Source organism: Lagopus muta, chromosome 1, assembly GCF_023343835.1.
Source record: "Lagopus muta isolate bLagMut1 chromosome 1, bLagMut1 primary, whole genome shotgun sequence".
NCBI lineage: Eukaryota > Metazoa > Chordata > Aves > Galliformes > Phasianidae > Lagopus > Lagopus muta.
In genome coordinates, this window is record NC_064433.1 from 188,448,229 (window position 1) to 188,469,549 (window position 21,321).

General features: G+C 38.4%; 2 protein-coding genes across 15 annotated transcripts in view; one reads left to right on the top strand and one right to left on the bottom strand.

Annotated features, from left to right (window-relative positions):
- CCDC83 (coiled-coil domain containing 83) overlaps nucleotides 1–21,321 on the top strand; it is a 77,213-nt gene that overhangs the window by 5,148 nt on the left and 50,744 nt on the right. The window lies entirely within an intron of this gene.
- Nucleotides 103–21,321, bottom strand: part of SYTL2 (synaptotagmin like 2) — a 50,614-nt gene continuing 29,395 nt past the window's right edge. For 4 of the 14 annotated variants that reach the window (XM_048939718.1, XM_048939724.1, XM_048939702.1 and 1 more), the window contains 16 exons: nucleotides 21,011–21,083; nucleotides 20,324–20,423; nucleotides 18,490–19,377; nucleotides 14,167–17,709; nucleotides 13,223–13,324; nucleotides 12,214–12,267; nucleotides 10,966–11,013; nucleotides 9,585–9,679; nucleotides 6,866–6,985; nucleotides 5,764–5,933; nucleotides 5,291–5,393; nucleotides 4,784–4,954; nucleotides 4,175–4,253; nucleotides 3,096–3,195; nucleotides 2,178–2,383; nucleotides 109–1,333 (listed from right to left, as the gene is read on the bottom strand). In XM_048939718.1, coding sequence (XP_048795675.1) covers nucleotides 1,188–1,333; nucleotides 2,178–2,383; nucleotides 3,096–3,195; nucleotides 4,175–4,253; nucleotides 4,784–4,954; nucleotides 5,291–5,393; nucleotides 5,764–5,933; nucleotides 6,866–6,985; nucleotides 9,585–9,679; nucleotides 10,966–11,013; nucleotides 12,214–12,267; nucleotides 13,223–13,324; nucleotides 14,167–17,709; nucleotides 18,490–19,377; nucleotides 20,324–20,423; nucleotides 21,011–21,083 — 5,998 coding nt within the window. In that variant the 3' untranslated portion in view covers nucleotides 109–1,187. Of the gene's footprint in view, nucleotides 1,334–2,177; nucleotides 2,384–3,095; nucleotides 3,196–4,174; nucleotides 4,254–4,783; nucleotides 4,955–5,290; nucleotides 5,394–5,763; nucleotides 5,934–6,865; nucleotides 6,986–9,584; nucleotides 9,680–10,965; nucleotides 11,014–12,213; nucleotides 12,268–13,222; nucleotides 13,325–14,166; nucleotides 17,710–18,489; nucleotides 19,378–20,323; nucleotides 20,424–21,010; nucleotides 21,084–21,321 lie in introns of all 14 variants that reach the window. The other 10 variants (XM_048939738.1, XM_048939731.1, XM_048939676.1 and 7 more) reach the window with 10 other exon arrangements.

The window sequence follows — 21,321 nt, forward strand, 5'->3', positions numbered from 1 at the left end:
CTTGCAGCTACTGCAAATAAACATGCATTTATTATATTTATTTCATTATATTGCATATTCATACTGATTAGCTAACAAAGCATTGAGTTTTAATAAACAAATTCCTTATTTAGATTTAATTCCATTTAAGGCTGATTTTATTATTATTTTTTTAAGTAATACCCTTTGTGTTTTATGCATTTATCTTCCCTTAGTGGCATGCGTTTCCACAAGTGACAAATCCCTGTCCCATTTCATGTGCTGCAGAGCTCTTTAAACCAGGACCAGCCATAATCCCAGCGTTCTCCTAACGGTGGCGCTGAAGAACAGAGAAATGATTTTGGCAAAACAAGCTGACAGATGCAGGTACAGATAATGAGTACACTTTACAAAATAAATACCCAATACTTTAATCATCATTAAAACTGGCAAGTATAGATCCTTTAGAGTAGCATTTGAATGAACAAGTTTGACTCCAGTGCCTTCAATATTTAAAAGTAATGTTGATTTATTAGCAAGGTGATGAACAAATGTATAAGCAAACTTTATAAACTTAGTTTTTCCTAGTAAACTGGAATTAAGAGTCCTCTGCACCTTGCAGAATAAGATGTCAACAGTTCCACTTCATGTAGTGCTTCTTCCGTTATAGAAGCAACTTTATACCATATAAAAGTACAACCACAGGTAAAGGGACTTATTTAAAAAAAAGCATTCTGCACAGTCCTTGCTGGAGAGATCCAATGTAGCATAATGAGGATTCAGCTGTAGAGGGATGCTGAGAAGCATGAACAAAATGCCACCTGTTGCTAATGAGTCATTAAAACACTTCACAAACAATCCAGGAAGTGCCAAGTTTACTTGCTTTTCCTTTTGTTTTTTTGGCCAGCAATTTAGATTTAAGGAATAAGCAACACTTAAATTAGGCAACACAAGCATTCAGGTATCACAGACTCCTCTACCTCTCAATTGCTAGGTGCATTCTTACTTGAGTATATTTTCAGTGAAGAAGAACTAGCCCTTTAATTTGCATAGATCTGCAGGCAGAAGTGTAACTTGAAATATGAAGTGACACTTGATAGCAGAGAAACAGAACAGCCACAGAACACAGACTATAAAAGGAGCTACTGTGCTCCTCTTCCAAGCTTCACCACCACACCTTTTGATTCCATTCCCAAGAATTCTTTTTGCTGCTAGCAATCAGAAAGCCCTTATTTTGTCAGTTTTGCAACCATAAGCATCCTGAGAGGTAGTGTATCTTCCACCCATGTGTTGGGCGACTTTATCATCTTCTCCCACAGGGCAGATTCGTCTGAAGTAGAATCCATCCAGTCCACTGTAGTTCCATAACTTTTGCCTAGAAAAACGTCAGACACATTAATCACTTAATATTATGCAAAGTTGAGAGCTGACAATCAGATTTGCCTGTCTTCTCAAGCAGTTTCACCTCCTCAGGTGGTGCTTTCGAGATCTGACTCGACTTTTATGGTTGAACAGTTCCATCAAATGCAATTAGTGACGATTCTGCACACAAACTGCGTTACCTTTCTCCACTTGTTAAGACTAAGTTTGATGTTTACTGACCTCACTTGTGTTTTAAGTTATTCTGCTGAACCATCTGAGAATTCATTTTTTCTTGCTTTTGCTTTGAAAGACTGTAAATGCATCGTCCCTCCTTGGATAGAACGGGACATATATATACATATATATATATATATAACTGGGAAAAACATGCAGTTCTATCTGCGTATCTCACACTGCCTTTCTGCAAATAAACATCTTTGCATTTATAAGTTTCCACATCCAAAATGTTCAAATCTTATCAAACATTCCCAATCTATCCTTTTATCTCCACCCAATACTGATTCTACACCTATCTAGTTTTTGCAGAAGTTTGTGGTATGTCGTCAAGATTCTGGGTGCAGAAATAGCATATTCTTGTATTTCATACCAGGTACGATGTAAGGACAAAGGTTTATTTCTACTACACTTCTTCTAAATTGTAAATGGAAGTTGTATTAGGGCCGAGTGACAAGGCAGGATCCCTGACAAAGAACAGATAACTCACTGAATGAAACTTTTAAGTAAATAAATGGCTGGAAGGCTGTTATTTTTTATTTTTTTAAAAGAGATGGAAAGGGAAAGGATAGAAAGGAAAGACAATTCTGTAAATTAAGGATTAATCTCTTCATTTCTAGTACCTGTTCCAAGGCCTATCCTGAGACCTCCCAGAAAATGGTTGACAAGTTTGTTGTGATCCCAGACTGTGAGTTCTACGCAGGCTTCTTTCAAATCTTCTGGTCTAAAGCCATCATAGACCATGGTATGGTTGAATACTGGGTTTGTAGTTTTTGACACCGTTCTTGTTTTCTGGCGACTTTTTCTGCTGGTATCTGGAAGAATTGTACTTCAGACAGAAAAAAAACACTGTCAGTTTGCACTGCAAGTTAACGGTGTAACTGGCATTAAATGCATTCCATAAACAAAAACTACCGATTAACACTCCTTTGCATGTTGCAAAGCAGCTGAAGATAAAATGGCTCAGCATCTTGGAGAAAAATTCAAAGGTCGTGTTCTCAGACCCTTCCAAGAAGACTCTCATACTTCAGAGGACAGAAGGGAAGAGGCACAAGTGAGTTTGTTTGCTGGATTCTCGCTGATTTCCCAGAGTTCCCAACCATCTTGCTGTCCTCTTTACATTTTAAATCAGTTTGTAGAGAGGAAGAAATACAGCTGTGCCTCTCACCTCTGTCTTCTCCCCTTCAGTAAACTGAAGCATACTCTTGCACAAACCTGCTTGGTTTAAATACAACTTGTACCAGACACAAAACTTCACTTAAATCTAAGTAGCCCTTCCACCAACAAGCTAAGCATTTGGAATGAAAGGGTAGTGGCTACTAAGAAAGTTTTCCCAGTACATCTTACTTGGTAGTAAATACTTGCATCTTGAAGTTACAAGCCCTGCAGGACAATTTGCATTATAGTAAAGAAAAATCAGAAAGTAATTAAGTAGTTGTAGTTTGGGGTTTGATTTAAACATAGAAAATTGAAGGTAAGATTAGAAATAACAGTGGCATTATTGTGCCACCATTTTTGATGGCTTCAACCACAGTTCTTACCACTTAATAAAAGAGTTGAGTCTGTTGCCCCTCAGAAGAGGAAGATCACGGCATTCCTTCACCCAGATGTGGACCTCACCAGTGGACGGGATCTTCTTTCCTTTAAAATGACAATAAGAAATCCTGGCTCTGATGAATCTTTGTAGGTACCTAGTGTAGCCTTTACCATTGTTTATACTTTCAAATAAACTCCTCTGTGCTCTTAATATATTTCATTCTTATCGATTGGCTGGCTGGATTAAAGACCTGACCTAGCTTCAGGCCAGCCAGTTATAAATTGACAGGCAAGAACAACCTAAAAGATCATACAGCTACATCCATGAACACAATGCATTGTAATTGTTTGTGTAACAAATCACAGCAACTGTCTGATGATGTCCAAAACTGTTAGAGAGTAAAAAAAACATAAGTACAGACTACATTAACTGGACTGTACATCTAATTCTACAATAGAGAAGAGACCAACCCCACCCTGTAAGCACCTTTCAGATATTGGAAGAGAATAAGGTCTCCCCTCAGCCTCCTTTTCCCCAGGCTAAACAGCCCCAGTTCCTTCAGTCTCTCCTCATATGGCCCATTCTCCAAGCCCTTCACAAGCCTTGTTGTCCTTGGACCTGCTCCAGCACTTCCATGTCCCCACTGTACTGAGGTGCCCAAAACTGAACGCAGTACTTGAGGTGAGGCCTCACCAGTGCCAGGAGCAGGATGACTTCCCTGGTCCTGCTCACTACACCATTTTCTATACAGGAATAAAGGGGAAGAGGGAGAGAATCAGTGCTAGTCTTTATGGGCAGGCCTTCACAGCTGGCCTCCTGGAAAAGCTGAGAGCTCCTCCCCCTCACCTCCTCACCTAGAATTGGAAGATCACGTCTCCCAGAGCCAGAACTCACATGAAATAGCTGAGTCTGCTAGAAGCACAACACACAGAAAGTGCACCCAGCACTGTGCTTAAGCATCAGACAGCTTGCCACAGGATGCTATTATATAGAATACTGCTGAAAGCAGGACACCACCCAACCCACCCCTTGCCCCCAGCTAAAACTCCAAATCCCTGGCAAACTCCAAGAAGCAATGCATACCTCCAACAGGTTGTGGAACATACTGGAGGGCTAGTTTCATCTCCCCTCTGTTTTCTAGTTCAAAAGCCATTGCTGAAGTCTGAAATTTAAGAAAAAACATCTCAAACACTACTGTTCACACACAAAACTTCGCACAGTAACAAGATTGACTCGTACATGATAATTTTTTGTCCTGTTTTCTTCTTCTTCAGTCTTCCCTCAGTTTAGAGCACACCACAGATTTAGGGCAAGCTGAGCTATTTGACAGTGCCTCAGATACATAGTTCTACCACTAAAATGATGGACAAGACCCAGGAGAGATCAAAAGCCCTTGAGAGCACTTCTTTTCCATTGTTGTGTACTTAGAAGTGGTACATAAGAAACTTGTTCTTTGTGCAACAGAAATTATACTTCATAAACTCACTTCTATAGGAATAGTTATCTGGAAATCAGCCTCAGCAGCAGTTATCTTGCAAAAAGGCATAAGTAAGTGTTACTTCTTCATACTCACCTCACTTCTTCACATTGAAAAAAACACAGAAGACACAGATCAGGCCTAAATAAAAAATGATTTGGTCTTTCACATACAGCAGAAAATATAGAACAGCTAACCCATCTTTAATAACATACCCTAGGCTTGAGTGGAAACCAGTTGATCTGCTTGTTGGATTTATCATTCCAGTCCCAAGTTCCTAAATCCAGCTCCACTTCACCAAGGAAGCTATTCCTCCCAAAGGTATCATTGTGCCAGACAGAGATATTAAGGCTTTGGTTCTTTAGGAGATCTTTCTCAATTTTGTACTGCCAGAAGGGAGAAATGAAGGGGAAAACAAAAATGACACAGTTAGAGAAAAAAAGTGTCTGAGTTTATAACATACATAACTGCTCACTTCATTTCAAGACAAAACACTCCTCATATTTTAATATTTCAAATCTTAAGTTCCTAAGTAGCTTGTTTGCAAGTATTTCACAACAGTCAGTGTTCTCAATCTAGAGAATATTATGAACTATCGATGGATAAACATAGGTACACCTGCGGAGCGATTCATCTTAACACAAATATCTCTTTTGAGAGCATCTGAATCTGGAAAGTTAGAATTTCTTATACTTCGTGCCTAATCTGTGTTTGTTGTATACCCGCAGTATTTCATTGAAGACTGGATTAAAAGTTTTCTTTTTCACTGAGGTCTTCCGTTTGCCCAGCTTATATTTCTCTGGAAGCAAGTAGGTCTTCACATACCTAAAATGTAAACAGATTGGTAATGGAGGCAAGAAAACACCCCTTCCAACTTCCTATTCCAAAATACACAAGTATTTACTTTCAAAGTAAAAGAAATCCACTTAACTAAGTTCCCCTTAATCTTGGAAGTTAAAATTTAAAATAGAATTTCACATTCTTAGAAGTTTGACGTTCCCACATTAATGTATGTAAATTTATACAGCAATTCTAGATCCAGTTCAGAGTAGAAAAACATGTAAAGCATGTTATGGCCTCCACTTATTTGGTTGTTTACTCAATCATACAGATCTGTTGGAAAGAAAATACAGTTCTCATCTGCACATTAAAAGTAAAAATTACACTAGGAAGAAGATATTCTGTTTTTACTTACGGGTCTGACCGCTGTCTCTTGACATCTGCAACTGCCAGGTCTTTACATTGGCAAATGAAAATGTGGAGTTCGTTCAGTTGTTCTACGTAATCAATAGCAAACTGAATGTTCCCCTTCACATCGACACTGCCGAAGTCTCCACTATAGACACTCATTAAGCTTCCACTCACCTGTATCACACACAAGGAAAAAAAAATTTCTAGCTTTGCATTTTTACCAAATACTTCAAGAGAGCAGAAGTTACCTTCAGGATTCAGACAATAAAGAAATTAACCATGACCCTCCAGATGTAGTTATGAAATATAGTAGACATATTATACAAGTTCCTTAGTGAGCAGGTTAGCAAAAGGAAGAATGTTATTTGTGAATCTTAAAAGGTGTCAGGCCAAGTTTTCTACAATAACAACAGCAAAACTTACTTATTGCATTGAGGAAGAATAAAAATGTGATAGGATGCTCTACATTACAGATTGTGTAAGATCATGTCCTCGAGATATTATGTGCGTATCCCTTCAGCTTATCTTTGCAGAAGGCAGAGCCTAAAGCTTTAGGGCAACCTACCTTCTGAAAACACCAACAAAGAAATCGACAGAATCTTTATGTGCCTGAATTAGGCGCCAAAAGAAAACATATTTGAAAATTAAACCCTGGACAGGTAGAAAGAGAAGAATATATGTTTGGTTTTTTTATTTTCTTAGAATTGATTATCTAGTTCACCCCACATAGCAATATTGTCCTTTCACTTATTTTCTCCTTTACCCCTTAATCCATTTCTGTTTGTACTATATAAATTCTTCCCCATTTTTGCTACAACTTTAATCTGTTAATGTAAAAGCCTCTTTGTGTAGAGTTCACAGAGTATGCTGTAGAATGGGACCAAGCAAGTTCCAGCATACTGCTAGAAAACAAAAAATAAAAATAATCTTTATCTAATTTTAAAGGCAATTCCAAGCAAAGGTTCACATAACAGAAAGAGCAGGGAGAGGGAAGGAAGGAGAGAGATGCCAGGGAAAGAAATAGAAGAGAAAGAAGGAAGCCAAAACAATTCTGAAGAGATTAGCAAAAATTAAGTGTCATTAAAACAAAGCTTTTGTGTACATACAGAGGATAAGGAGGCCATGCCAGAAGAACCGCTAAGATTGGTTAGAGAGCTGGGACTCTTCTTGATTCTGCCAAAGGAATAACTGCTTTCTGATGCTGTATCTGTCTCTCTTTCATCACTCTACAAAAACATCACAGAAAGAAGGTCTGTGTAGGTTCTTTGTTGTTACAAGGAACATTTAAAAAAAAAAAAAAAAAAAAAAGAAACGATTTTAATAACACAAATTGGGACTCAAAGAAAGCTAGAATTTAAATTTTCTAATAGAAAGCTAAAACATTTTTAAAGCAATAATGCAACTGTTTTTTTTGGTTGTTCTTAAATCTCAAATAGCAATGGAAAGTACAAAGTTAATTTTATTGGGCCAATTAAACTCAACTTCTCTACTTCACTATGCTGTGCCTAAACTTATGCAAGCGATAGCGCTCAGGTCTTTCACCAGTCCCTTTCTGCTATACAGAGAATGCCATCAATTCTCCCATTCCTTCAAGGCAAAGTTAGTTGCAAAGTAACATGCACAGTAAAACAGCACTGGATGAAGTGATTGGCTTTTGAAAAAATGCTTATGTTGAAAGACAGCAGGCAAGGAACTGCTTTTACACCAAGAAACTGCAGTTTTGGGTTACTTGGTCATCATCAGGCACTATGCTTACAACCCACTCATGACATCTCCATGCCATCACTGGACAGACTTGCTTCTTTCCACATAAGCTTTCCTATGCAATTTGCTATAAAAAGCATTATCTCCCTGACGCGTTCCATTTGTCAACAGTGCGCAAGGCTGCCCCCCTTCATTTATGCAGATGAATCACTGTCATTGATATTCTAATAACAAATGCAAACTAACAACAATTTCTACACACATTAAGAATATCTGCAGAGATAAGTTGAGTTTGGCCACAACTCCAGGCAACACTACAGGCTTGAGGCAGAGTGGCTGAAGACTCTGTGAAAGAAATGGACCTGAGGGTGTTGGTCAACACTTGGCTGAACGTGAGCCAGCAGTGTGCCCAGGTGGCCAAGGCCAATGGCATCCTGGCTTGTATCAGAAAGAATGCAGCCAGCAGGACAAAGGGAGGTGATCGGGGATTGTCCCTCTGTGCTCAGCTCTGGTGGGGCCAGGCTGCATCTTGAGTACTGTGTTCAGTTTTGGGCCCATCGCTACAAGAAAGAAACTGAGGCCGTGGAGCATGACCAGGGAAGGGCAACAGAGCTGTGAGGGGTCTGGAGCACAAGTCTTAGGAGAGCAGCTGAATTTGCTTAATTTGGAGAAGAGAAGGCTCAGGGGAGACCTTATAACTCTCTGCAACTCCCTGAAAGGAGGCTATGGTGAGGTGGGAATTGGCCTCTTCTCCCCTGTAAGTAGCAATTGGATGAGAGAGAATGGCTTCAAGTTGTGCTAGGGGAGGTTCAGGTTTGACAGTAGGAAAAATTTCTTCTCCAATAGAATAGTCAGGCACTGGAACAGGCTGCCCAGGGAGCTGGTGGAATCACCATCTCTGGGGGTGTTCAAGAAATGTTTTGATGCTACCACAGAATCACAGAATGGCCAGGGTTGGAAGGGACCTCAAGGATCATGAATCTCCAACCCCCTGCCACACGCAGGGCCACCAACCTCCACATTTAATACCAGACCAGGCTGCCCAGGGCCCCATCCAACCTGGCCTTGCACACCTCCAGGGACGGGGCATCCACAGCCTCTCTGGGCAGCTGAGGTGTTCCAGCACCTCACCACACTCTCTGTAAAGAACTTCCCCCAACATCCAACCTAAATCTTTCCCCCTTCAACTTAAAACCATTTCCCCTTGTCCTGCTGTTATCTGCCCTTTCAAAGAGTTGAACTAAGTTGAACTATGTTGTACTAAGGGACATGGGTTAGTGAGGAAATATGGTTGGTAAGTGGATGGTTGAACTAGATGATCCTGGAGGTCTTTTCAAACCTTGGAAATTCTAAAATTCTATTATTCTATTTTGTTATCTACAGAGCTACCTCTTTTAGACATTTATGTTTGGAGATTGGTGTTCGGTTTATATACAGTCTCAATACCTTTCTCTGCTCACTGTTTGGGAAGGCACAGGCCAGGTTCCAATAGCTTATCTTTTTCAAACTTTGGTGTCATTTTAGGAGCTATGAACATGCCCTCAGAGTTTATTCCATGGCCTATGCCATACTCTTACAAATCATACTGAGTTAATTACATTAAATAATAATTTAAATGATTTACGAAGACATTGCTGGAAATACTGAGCTTTGATTTAGAGAGCCTAGTACCTGAACCTCCATCCCAAACTACTACACCTCTGAGAAAAGTCACCAGAAGATGCCATTACGTATAGTCTTACAGACTCACTCAAACATTTTAGGCTTTGAACAAAACAAATACGTTAATGTATGCATGTTCTGAAGGTAAAAGACCTGTTATTTTAAGATTAGAAATTGCCTTTGGGAATAAGAGCTAACATTCACTATGCTTCAATCTCCTAGATAGAACATAGTCTTTATGTAGAGCTGTACAGCAGGAATAAAAGTTATTGAAGTGTCTGAAAGGTTAATAAGCTACAGGTTGCTTGTGATCATCCTGATTGTTATACTGCAAACAGTTACTTGCTATGAGCAAGTAGTAAACTGGCTTGGCAGAACCTGGGAAACACTATTTGGCAAATGCATAATGCCACAGCAATCAAAATTTTTAATTACAGTTCTTCAAGAGATGTAACATACCTCTTCCTGTAGGAATGATGGTACTGACTTGCTCAGTCCTTTGACTTTTTCAGGGTTGGAAAATGGCTTATCAGGCTGTGAAGGCACTGTGGAGACTAAAGAGCAGCAATTCAAGTTTCAAAAAAAAGCTCGGACATCAAAAGAGTGAGATTCCATAGCAGGGCATGGTTAAAAACAACCAACCTCAGATGAAATACATGCACATGCACAGAAAACCTTACATCTAAGTTGTAAACTTTCTTCTAGAACTCAGAGCTGCTACCATTAGGAAGGATCTAGATTGACATCTGTAACTCTGGCCACAAAACTTTGTCTGTCAGAAGACAAAATGTTTGCGTTGCTTGACAATGGATAATTCTGAGTGCTGAAAGTTCATTCTGATAAAATATGATCTATTTACCTTCCAGATTTTCTTTTTAGAATAAGTGTTCTCATGCACCAACCTTGCCATTGTTGACATCAGAGTCATCAGAATGTTCTTGGTAAGAAGTTGGTCTACATACCAAAATATATTTATATTAACTATTTTTATTTCTCAGTCCAATTAATGGCAAAATATGTTTGGGTGAATCAAGAAATGTTTACATTTGAACAAGGTCTCAAGCGTGGAGTATTCCTAGTTAATTCTAAAAGCGTATCTCAATGATGCAGTTTCTTACTGCCAATCTATTTAACTTTCATAGAATCCTAGAATATCATGAGTTGGAAGGGACCCATATGGATCACTAAGTCCAACTCCTGGCTCCACACAGGACCACCAAAAATTCAAACCCCGTGTCTGAAAGCACTGCCCAAATGCTGCTTGAACTCTGGTAGCCTTGGTACCGTTACCACTCCCCTGAGGAGCCAGTTCCATGCTCAAACTTTGCTACACCTTCAGTGAAATTCACTTCTGTGCTCTTCATTTCAGCCTTTCAAAGATCTAATTTCACTGTAAGTTCTCCACTCTTAGAATTTTTCATGCTCTAAACACATATTTAATGATACACTAAAGCTCTACATTATAGGTCTTTACACTAGATACACATGGTGAAATATACTAATACTGAATATCCCATGACAGAATTTTTTGGCAATGGACAGCCAGCTACAAAGCCATGCATGTACCTGTTGTACACATTTTAACACCACATGCATCCTGGGATTGTTTCTAAAGAGTTAAGCTTCTTCCAAAGCATTTGATGATGAAGCTCAAACAGTGGTTAAGATATCAATTATTATCAGTATGCAGTTAGATGCAGTTACTTTATTCAGTCATATTCTAGTCTAGATGTGCAACTTGTTAGTTGTTAAATGATAAAAAAAAAGATCTTTAGTGTGTTAGTTTAAATATCAGTGGAGAAACTTCTCCATTGTCAGTTTGAAGAATCCTATTACTCACTTCCTGCTCCATTTTCATTCCTCACTTGATGCTGATCAGGTTTCAGACCTGCTCAGTGCAGTATTGACAACAGTCAATAGTGGCACAAACAGCTTTACAGTTTTATAAATAACATCAACATATTTTGTGTGTGACAAGCCTTTACTTTTCTAGATCCTCATGAATGTTTAAGCTTTGCATCATTCTTTATAGGAGCTACATCACTATAGAGGGAACATGAATGTGTAAGCTTAGCAAAACAAAATATTATTTTCAAGGGAATTTGCTCTACCTGTATCTGTACAGTTATTAGTTTGGCTGGGTTAATCATTTTCTCAGAACTTCACTCATGGTATTTAACAACACATTTAACTAAAAAAAGCCACCCTTTCCAGATAAGTGCCTACATATTGAATATATAATGTGCTTTCAGTAAGGCTTTCCATCTGAAGGCAGCATTATGTACTTAAGTACAGAGTTTTTAAGACTTGTTAACATACTGGACATTGCATGGGTTCTATTCTGTTACAGACCACTAACATTCAAAATGCTTTGAAGTTAACAAAAATGCAGCTTTACACAGCTATTTTTAAAACCACAGTGCAGTGGGTAAGAAAGAATTGTGTTACATTCCAGCATATTCAATGTTATTTAATGGTTCTCCAGCATGTTCATTTTGACATGATCATGGAGCAGGTTTGCTTTTGTTTTGCTTAGATTTGAAATTTCTAAAGGAACATACAAAAAATTAACAGTAAGGCATCTGTAATGCATTAATAGATCAATGTTATCTGCAGTAGCCAATCCAGTGTCATATTTTGCTTAAACTAATTCTACTTTGGTGGATTGAGACAGAAAAGATGAATGTATTTTCAATGAATGTATTGTGAAGGGCTTTCTTTTTGTCTTTTTTTTCAAAGTTATTTTGCATGCTACAATGTGACAGATGAACAAATCCAATATGGAATTAGACCCAGTTTTTCAGCTAAGCTAGTGTTCAAAGCTCTAAATGAGTACAGAAACTGTTTCAAGGCTGAATGACCAAAGGCCAAAATAAGACTGATAGACGACACAAAGTTTGTACATGGATCACATGATGTAACCGGAGTCTAGGACTCAAGAATAAAATAAGAAAATTCTACAAAAGCTTTTAAGTCATGCTGAAGTTAGTCTAATTTCAAAGAATAGTACAATTCTTGGCTTCAAAAAACTTTCACTAGCAGAGAATACTGGAAAACAAACTTCCATGCAGACACACAAGATATTTACCATCTTCAGCACTAAGAGCTAATTCTTCCTTTGGAATATTTATTTTTCCTTTATCTGTGCAGGAAAAAAGGTAACATGTGGTTAGAATGCTTGCTGTTCATTACAGTGAAGTGGATTGTAGTAGAAATCACAAATTTACAGAGAAAAATAAAAGAGAAAAAACAGCAGGGCCACAGGAATGGTTAATTCAAGAGATGTTTTCTACTTGGAACGCTTACTTCAGTTCTGCATCCAAGAAGCAGTACCATCTTGACACAGTTTCTATCAGCGTGCTGTTACAACAGTGTTAGTGCATACCTACATCCTGGAACTAGTTAGAAGTGAGCAACAGCATAAATAGAGTTAGAAGATTAATTTGCCAACAACAGCCAACATCTTTCAAAATCTACACCTCCACCCTTCAGTTCACATCTTCCCCATTAGACATGAAATAAACATAAAAACACCAAGGAGCAGGGTGAATGCAGAAACAAATTACAACAGTAAACAATAATAATAGTTTTAGGAGGCTACAGAGAGAGCCCAGGAATGATTCCTAAGTTCAGTCTTGTCTCATTCCATTCTCTTAATATGAGCCTGGTTTTATTAACTGCTAGAACAGGTGAACCTACTAAACTAAGACAATTTTTTCATGCTTCCACTGACTACTTGTTTGAGCCAAGCAAGCAGCCAGGACAGAACTGCAGTTGCAGCTCATTACTGGTTTGGGTGGTTGTTAATATTTTCACTACTGAAAACTTTCTAACCATCGAAGAAAACGTGTAACATGGTGCATTTTTTGGAAGATGTCTGCTTCACAGAGCAGTGTTTCAAAAGGAAAACTAAGAACTGAAAACTAAACCATATGAGAAAAAAAAAAAAATCAGTTTTACAATACAAACTTCACACTGCTTACTGATAAACAAAAAAAGATAAAAATACTGCTTGGCAAAGTTGTACGGAAAAACAGCATAAGCATGCTCAAGCCAAACTAGAGGTCATGGGAGACACACACAAGCTTTGTGCTCACTTGAGGTAGCTGATGGAATGTCCTCTAGACTTTTGGAAGGCATTTTCCTATCTGCACTCCTTTTCAAAGCCATCAAAACAGGATTTAACTCTTCTTCTGAACCTGTTATGAGACAAAACACATGAACACTGCACACACAGACATGTCTTTTAAACAAGTCACTTAAAAGAAAAAAAAAGCCAACCACCAGTTTCTTCTGGGAATCTGTTTTGACCTTCAGCAAAGGCATTGAGCATGCACTGAAAATACTAAATAAATCCAAACATGGCATGTTCTAGAACCTTCAAAATTTCTCAGACTCTATAAGTAAGCAGAGCATTTCCAGTCTCTCAGGAGCAGAATAAAAAGGTTAAACTATCACACTAGAGCTGCCAACTTAAAGTAATGCAAGTTCTGCTAAACAGTTTGCTTCATTTATACGCTTGTTTCCTTGTGTAACAGGCAGCAATGCAATGCTAAGCTAAACAGCATAAAGTACTGGCATTGTCTTAATATTCAGCCACTCCATCAGTTTTTACCTTCAAAGACAAGCTGGCCAAACTAAAGAATGATCTCAGTCAGGCACTGATTTTATTTCCTCTTTTAATCCAGGGTATTTAGAAGAAATACCAGAATCTGAGTGTTACAGTGTTATTAATTTGAAAGAAATGTCATAGGGGAGGAGTGAAAGGGTAAGAGCATGAAGACTGATGTGACTGACTCATGCTGCTGAATTCCTATGATCACAAAGGCTTACCCAAACACACTACATGTTTGTCAAACGATCTCCAATTAAAGGACTTAATTAGTGCTTCTCATCCTTCCAAAGCAAATATCGTAAGCATTCAATTAAGAAATAGGTATCACATAGACTTTTAGATAATATACTTCAAGTGGACTACCAGAAAAACTGTAGTTATGCTTAAGAACCCAGCACCATGAATTTTAGAAAAGAAATGGCTCACGAGTCGAACTTCCGGTTCCAGAATAATAATCAGAGTTTTCATCTGAAAGCTGGGATCCAAAATTCAAGCTGTCACCATTTTCTTCATCATTATCTTCACGCTGAAAGGCCAGGCTGAACTGAGCTCCTTCCAGCTGAGGAGAACTGCTCTCATCTTTAAGAGGTGTGCTTGTTCTTCTCAATTTCAACAGTTCTTTTAATTGTGAATTATCTTCAGAAGCATCCAAGAATGTGCTCTCACCTTTCCTTCCTACTTCATTTATCTTGAATGACTTGATCACTGTATTGGTCTCTCCTTGCAAGGAAGGAAGATCTATTGCAGGTGTGTTTCTCTGTTCTTCTTTAATAGTAGCCCCATCTATTTTAAGGAGCTCAGACACTTCAGGAGTTACGAGATCATCTACAGAAGCTTTTACATTTTGTTCTGGAACTCCACTCTTGATAGCTGTCTTCTGTTTATGACAGCTACATACAGCATTATCATAAGGCTGTGACACTGTCACAGATAGAGTCTTTGTTTGTGGTGGAAACACCCTATTCCCAAACTTCTCTTGTTTACTTAATGCTTTGGATATTGGAGATGAAGCTTCAGATGCTTCTTGAAGAAGTTTTTCCAATGAGCTACTGAATTCTTTGAATTTTTCACTATTTGAAACAGTAGTTTTTTCTATCGTTTCTTGTATTTCTTGAGGGTGATCTCCTTCTTCTTGACGTGCCATACACATACTTTGACTAGTTGGTATTTTACTTTGCATTTTCTTATCCATATTTTCCAGCGTAGAAGCTGGTGTTTCACAGACATCTCTCAGTACCTTCTGGAAATTAACATCCAGTGCTTTACTTTTAGCCTCAGACAGTGCAGATGTTTCCTGCAGCAACTCACCACTCTGATGACAGGACATGTTTCCCACTTGCATATCAGCTGTCCTCTGCACTGTGCCATCCATACGCCTTGGTTTAGGAGGTGGTGTTTCAGAAGCCTCCTTCAGCAGCTTTTCTAGAGAAGAACTCAAGCCATTGTCCCTACAGGGGGCAATAGACTTCTCAATGGTCTCACTGATCTCTTGCAGTGTTTCTCCATCATGCTGACAGGCAGTGTTTTTAACTTCCATCTCAGCAGTCCTCTGCACTGTCATGTTCACACGTCTTGGTTTAGGAGGTGGTGTTTCAGAAGCCTCCTTCAGCAGCTGCTCTAGAGAAGAACTCAATCTACTGAGCTTGGAAGGAACAACAGACTTCTCAACAGTCTCACTGATTTCTTGCAGTGACTCTTCATCTTGCTGATACTTTGTGTTTTTAGCTTGCATTTCAGCAGTCCTCAGTACTGTACGCCTTGGTTTAGGAGGTGGTGTTTCAGAGGCCTCCTTTAGCAGCTTTTCCAGAGCTGAACTTAAGCCACTGACCTTAGTAGGGGCATTAGATTTCTCTATAGTCTCAATGATTTCTTGAAGTGATTCTCCATCATGCTGACAGGCAGTGTTTTTAACTTCCATCTCAGCAGTCCTCTGTACTGCCACATCCACACGTCTTGGTTTAGGAGGTGGTGTTTCAGAAGCCTCCTTCAGCAGTTTCTCTAGAGAAGAACTCAAGCTGCTGACCTTAGAGGGAGCAACAGACTTCTCAACAGTCTCACTGATTTCTTGCAGTGACTCTTCATATTGCTCATACTTGGTGTTTTTAGCTTGCATTTCAGCAATCCTCTGTCCTGCACTGTCTGCATGTCTTGGGTTAGGAGATGGAGTTTCAGAGACTTCCCTTACCAGGTTTTCTAGGCTCAAGCCATTGACCTTGGAGGGGGCAAGAGACTTTTCTGTTGTCTTGATGATATCTTCAGACAGACCAGTATCTTGGTGGCATGTTGAATCTACACTACAATTAGTTTGTGCTGTATTATTCACAGTATCAATCGTTTTCATCCCTACACCTAATTCAGAAGGTTGATATGCAATGATTTCTCTGGGAAGGTTTTGCTCAGAGTACCTCTGAGAACGTCTGGGAGGATGTTCTTTTGACGAAACAATATTTTTATCTATGTGTTCTTTAACTTCTTGCCTTTGAAGACCTGTATTTTCATGGGGTTGAGAAATGATTGGCTTTTTGACCAGCTGGACAGTGTCTTTACCTTCTGTGGGTGTCACACTCAAACCTCTAAAAGTAAGAAATCCCACAGGCGGTTTGCATGCCACAGAATCTAATTTCCCTGTTTTTTCTTCCTCAGATGCTTGTGTTTGATGTTGGCTTAACTCTTGTTTGCTCACATTATCTCTGCCCTTACCTTTCTCTGCATTTCTGCCATAGGTTATAAAAGTATTATTACGAATAGCATTATTTGGAGAAGAAACATCTTCCCTATCAATGCTATTTTGTAACTTAACTCTAGTATCCCAAAAGTTTCTCAGACTCTGAAACTGTGAAGGACTTGAAATTTGATTCTTGGATATCTCATTACTCTTCTCTTCAAAAGACAAAGCCTGAAAACTGGACTTCTGTTGGGAAAAAGCAGCAACTTTTCCTTTAAATGTTTCTTTCCCATCATTATCTTTGATTTTTGGGGAAGCTGAAGTGACACCAACTCCTGACTGCAAGACACTGTCTCTTGTCAATTTTGTATGTTCGTTAACTTTACCCTCATATGGAAGTGGTCTTTCTGTTTTTTTAACAGCATGGCCTGATCCAAACTCAGAAGAGTTTTGATTTCCATTTTTTGAAGCCTGGATTGCACATCTTAATTCAGCACTTAATGTACTCTTGCTCTGATCATCTAATCCATAAGGTAAGTATAGTGCAGTTGGTTTTATTTTGTCGCTTTCTTTGAGACCTTCTATTGCACCACCACCTGATGTATTAATATGGATACCAACTTCTTTCTCTCCATGACTGGGGATAGTTTCCTGCCTTTCCCAAAATGCTCTAATTTCCCTAATTCTTCTTTTTGCTCTTATTGCCTTTTCCAATACACATTTCTGAGCTGGTAACACGTGTTCATGATGTTTCAAGACATTTATTTTATTTTGTTGCTTGATTTCTTCATCAGATTCTTTCGCTTCAATTCCTGTGTAGTCAAGCTCACTGAGGCATTTCTCATTTTGATCCTCATTCTCTTTACCGTGCTTAGGTTTCCTCCTCTCTTTTATCAGTTGTATGTCTTCTGAAATAAATGTGGTGGGTGAAATAGCATTCAGTTGTTTATTCTTTCCATACAGTAACTCTTCTCTAACCTGCATTTTTCTATCCACGCTAGTTCCACTGTGCTCTGTGGGAAGAACTGTTCTGGTTGTAAAGTTCACTTCTTTGAGCTCCCCACCTTGGGATCTGGCTGATTCAATTTTCCTATCTTCAGTACCAGAACTTCTTTCAAACCAATCTAAGACTTCTGATACAGAGTCATCAGCCACTTCCACAATTTCAGCACCATGCTTGTCAGGCTTGAAAGCGGTTTTAGCATCTCGTTCCTCAACAAGATCAGGCTTACCTTGTTGAAGACCTGCAGAATTTATATCTGACAGTTCTTGTGGTTTTGTCTCAGCAGAAAGCAGATGTTCATCTACAACATAAACAAGCTTATCAGAGATAGGAATTAGACAAGACTCCAAAAATTTTTAAATCTTCAAAACCTCATTTTTTTGCTTTGCTTATTGGGCAGGGGTGTTTTGGTGTTTGTTTCATTTTCTTTGGTTTTAGGATTTTTTGCTTGTTTATTTAAACTTTTAGCAGATGAAAGAGCTCTCTCCGTGTGGTTTTTGAAAGAGTCATACCACATGCAGCGATAAAAAATTCCTACTGGAAAAGGATTTTTCCTGTTAGAAGATTAGTCATATTATTTTGGCAGTGGTAGCATGCAAGATTGGTTATCCATATTCTAAAGGAAATGGCTCTAATGAAGGGGAAGGTTTTAGTGGAGAAGGAGAAGTTGCATATTTGTGTTCCTCAAGCTACAATTGGTTTACTACCAAAAACAGTCAACAGCAGAACAGCAGGAATTCTTCAGTTCCCACCCAGACACATCTACCAAATTTTAATAGAGGAAGTTTACCCAAGCACCATTACGTCACCTTCATCATCCACAATAAAGATGCCTGACCATCCAGGCTCTGGATGGCATCTGATAGCAATCTAATAAGAATGCCAACAGAAGATACTCTAAAAAATTTTAACACATTAGAGAATTAGATTTAGACCTAGAAATTCTACAAAATATAGCAGGGTGTTTCTCCTATATATTGTGTTTCTTAGTTGTTAATTTTTAGGTACTAGCAATTTGAACTTCAACATATATGGGTTGTGTGCTATTGCATTCTCTTCCTTATTCCTATCAGTCTCTTACCAGTAAAGTTTTTGAGAGACTTTGATTCATGGCTCAAAGACTTGGAGTTATTTTCACATGTTTGGTCAACATTCTGTTCATTTTTGTTCTTTGGCAGAATATTGGTGGAGGCCTTCTCTGGAGTTTCAAGTTTCTTAGGAGTAATGGTCTTTGTCTGCAGTGTTTGATTAACAAGGGAGACTGACTCATTAGTGCCATTAGGACTGGATGCCGACGTATCTTCTTGTAAACTATCTATTGTTCTCACTTGGAGAGATGATGAATAGGTTTCCAGAGGCTTTCCAGTGTAAGTTTGTTTATTCTTACAAGAATCTGATCTATTAGCATCATTTTCCCTAGTCTTCACTTCACCAGATTTTAACAAATCAGACTCTCGTGTTTCTCTTCCATGATGTAGCCGTGGGCTTTGCAAAGGTTCTTCTTTTCCTATGCTAGAAGAGAACCTCACTTGTTTTAATTTTTCCAGTGAAATTTGCGTGGAATCTTCTGCTTCTTCTGTAAGAGAATTCCTGTCAGTTTCCCCTTCTAAAATAGATATGGTAGGAATACTGTTCTTACTCTGAACATCGAACATGTGATTAGCCCGAGCTTCTGAGTCAGTGGAACTGGAACTTGAACTGCGCTTCAGAATGCCCCTGGGCAGTGCACCAATGCCATTAACCCCCTGGGTCCGTTTTGCTGGTTTGGGAAAAAAGTCTTCTCCCTGTGGCACAGGATTGGTTACTTTGTGAACTAATTTTCTAGCTTTGGGGACGGGACGCTCAACCGGTCCTTTCTGTGATTCCTCAGCAGGTTCTTCAGAAGGTTTCTTAGATGTCTCCATTCCATCATTTAGTAAGTTTGCTTTCGACTGGCTCTCCTCTGAAGGTAACAAAATTTCTTCAATATCTGTGCAGAGAAGAAATAATGAATTTACACAAAATTCAACTAAACAGAGTGGTATGATCCAGTGCAGATTTAGAATGAAGTGATTACATTGATTAAAAATACTTGCAGCAAAACACAGGAGGAAATTCAATGTAAATGTTGATTTTATTGGTATATAACAGGAAACCTTAACAGGTGAAAATCTTCTAGCTAATTAACACTCTTAGAATGGAAAAAAATGATAATTTCAAAGATAGGGAGCACATCAAATTTTTGATCAGCATAGTTCATGCAAGGATTAAACTTTACAGGGAAGGGGCAGATTTTGAATATGCAAGCATATTGTCAGGTGCAGAAGTTAAACAGCAGTCTACAGAAGAAAGTATTTTCAATTTCACATAGAAAAGTTAAAAAGCAAGAATGGCTTCCCAGTAGGGATATGAAGATTTTTTGAATTCTGTTTGTGCACGTTTCACTTCTCTATTAGCAAGCTTCATATTAGATACATAGAGTAATTGATGTGTATGAGCCTGTTAATTACAATTTCAGATGCCTGAATTGTGATAAATCATCACTTATCCACTTGCTTGCAGAGAATTCTACAGGAAATGTGAAATTCTAAAATATGTTGGACTGAGGAAACACAAGAAAAAAAGAGAGGTTTGACTCTTCTTTGAGCTAATAGCAGCAGTACTGAAAGGTCATAATGATAGAAATTTCCTTGAATATGGGATTGCTGTGTTCTCTACCAGTGATTCAGGACAAGAACACTTGCAAAAGGAATGTGTGAAACATTTATTTCCTGAGTATACTCATGTTTTACATGATGTTTGAAATGAACTAGCTGATAAATTAAGAAGAATAGCTAAGGTATGAAAACCTGTTTTATCCTACAATAAGAAGCAATGGAAGTAAAATTAATTTCCATATCCACCACTAAGAAATTCACAGTCATATTAATATTTACCCTTATTTGATAGCTGAGGTAGAATGGCTTGTCTGCTTTCTGATTCTCCGCTGTTCAAGTTATCACTTGATAATATGGAATTAAATGGATTTCTCCTTTGCTAAAAAAAAAAGACATGAACATTATAATTGGAGTCAAGTTACTGTGTCAGTACAGTCTTGGCAGAATAAATGAAAGTTCAGTGATTTCCTCTGCCTCACTGCTCTGTCAGCAGTGTCTAAAAGCACGCTTCTTAAATTGGATACGTAGCGAGACATCTAATAAATCTGAACCACAGAACTATAAGAAATGCCAGCAACAGCCTAATCCTGTTCTTTCTGAAATTACCAAAGCAGAGATAAGACACCACTTAAAGACAGCTGAAAATTTCAAATTCTTGCAAGGTAAAAATAAAAAAGTAAACCTATTTCTGTACTTTAGAGATATTGGAAGAGAGCAAGACTTATTTTCAGTGCCTGACAAAGTTGGAAACAATGTCAAGCACAGGCATACACTGATTATAGCTGTAGCAGCACTTTAGGAGTGAAATTTTAGCAATTTCCATCATCTCCCCCCAAACAAAAAGCACTCTTTTTTTTTTCCAGCCCATTATTTTTCTTCCTCAAATCTCAAATTATCATTATCATTCAAGCAGAGAAACACACAAGATGTAAAAGATAACATTTTCTACATTCAATACGGTCTTACTTTTATTGTTGATGCTGCTGCCTTCACAGATCTTCTACCTGGATTTTCTAACGAAGAGGTCACTGGGTTAGAACTGCAAAGAAACAACATAACTTCAGCAAACAGGCATCACTTTAAACTTTTTCAAAAAGCTGATATTCAGTTGTACATACTGAAATAAAACTTCTTAGCACACAGTTTTGCTATTTAGTATTCTCATCACTCTCAGAAGCAAAACTTCTTTTCATAGCAAGAAGAGCAGCAACAGTTATCTCCTTGCAAAAATTTCTTCCCCTGTTAAAGAATTGAATGCAACTTCTCCTTGGCAGTAC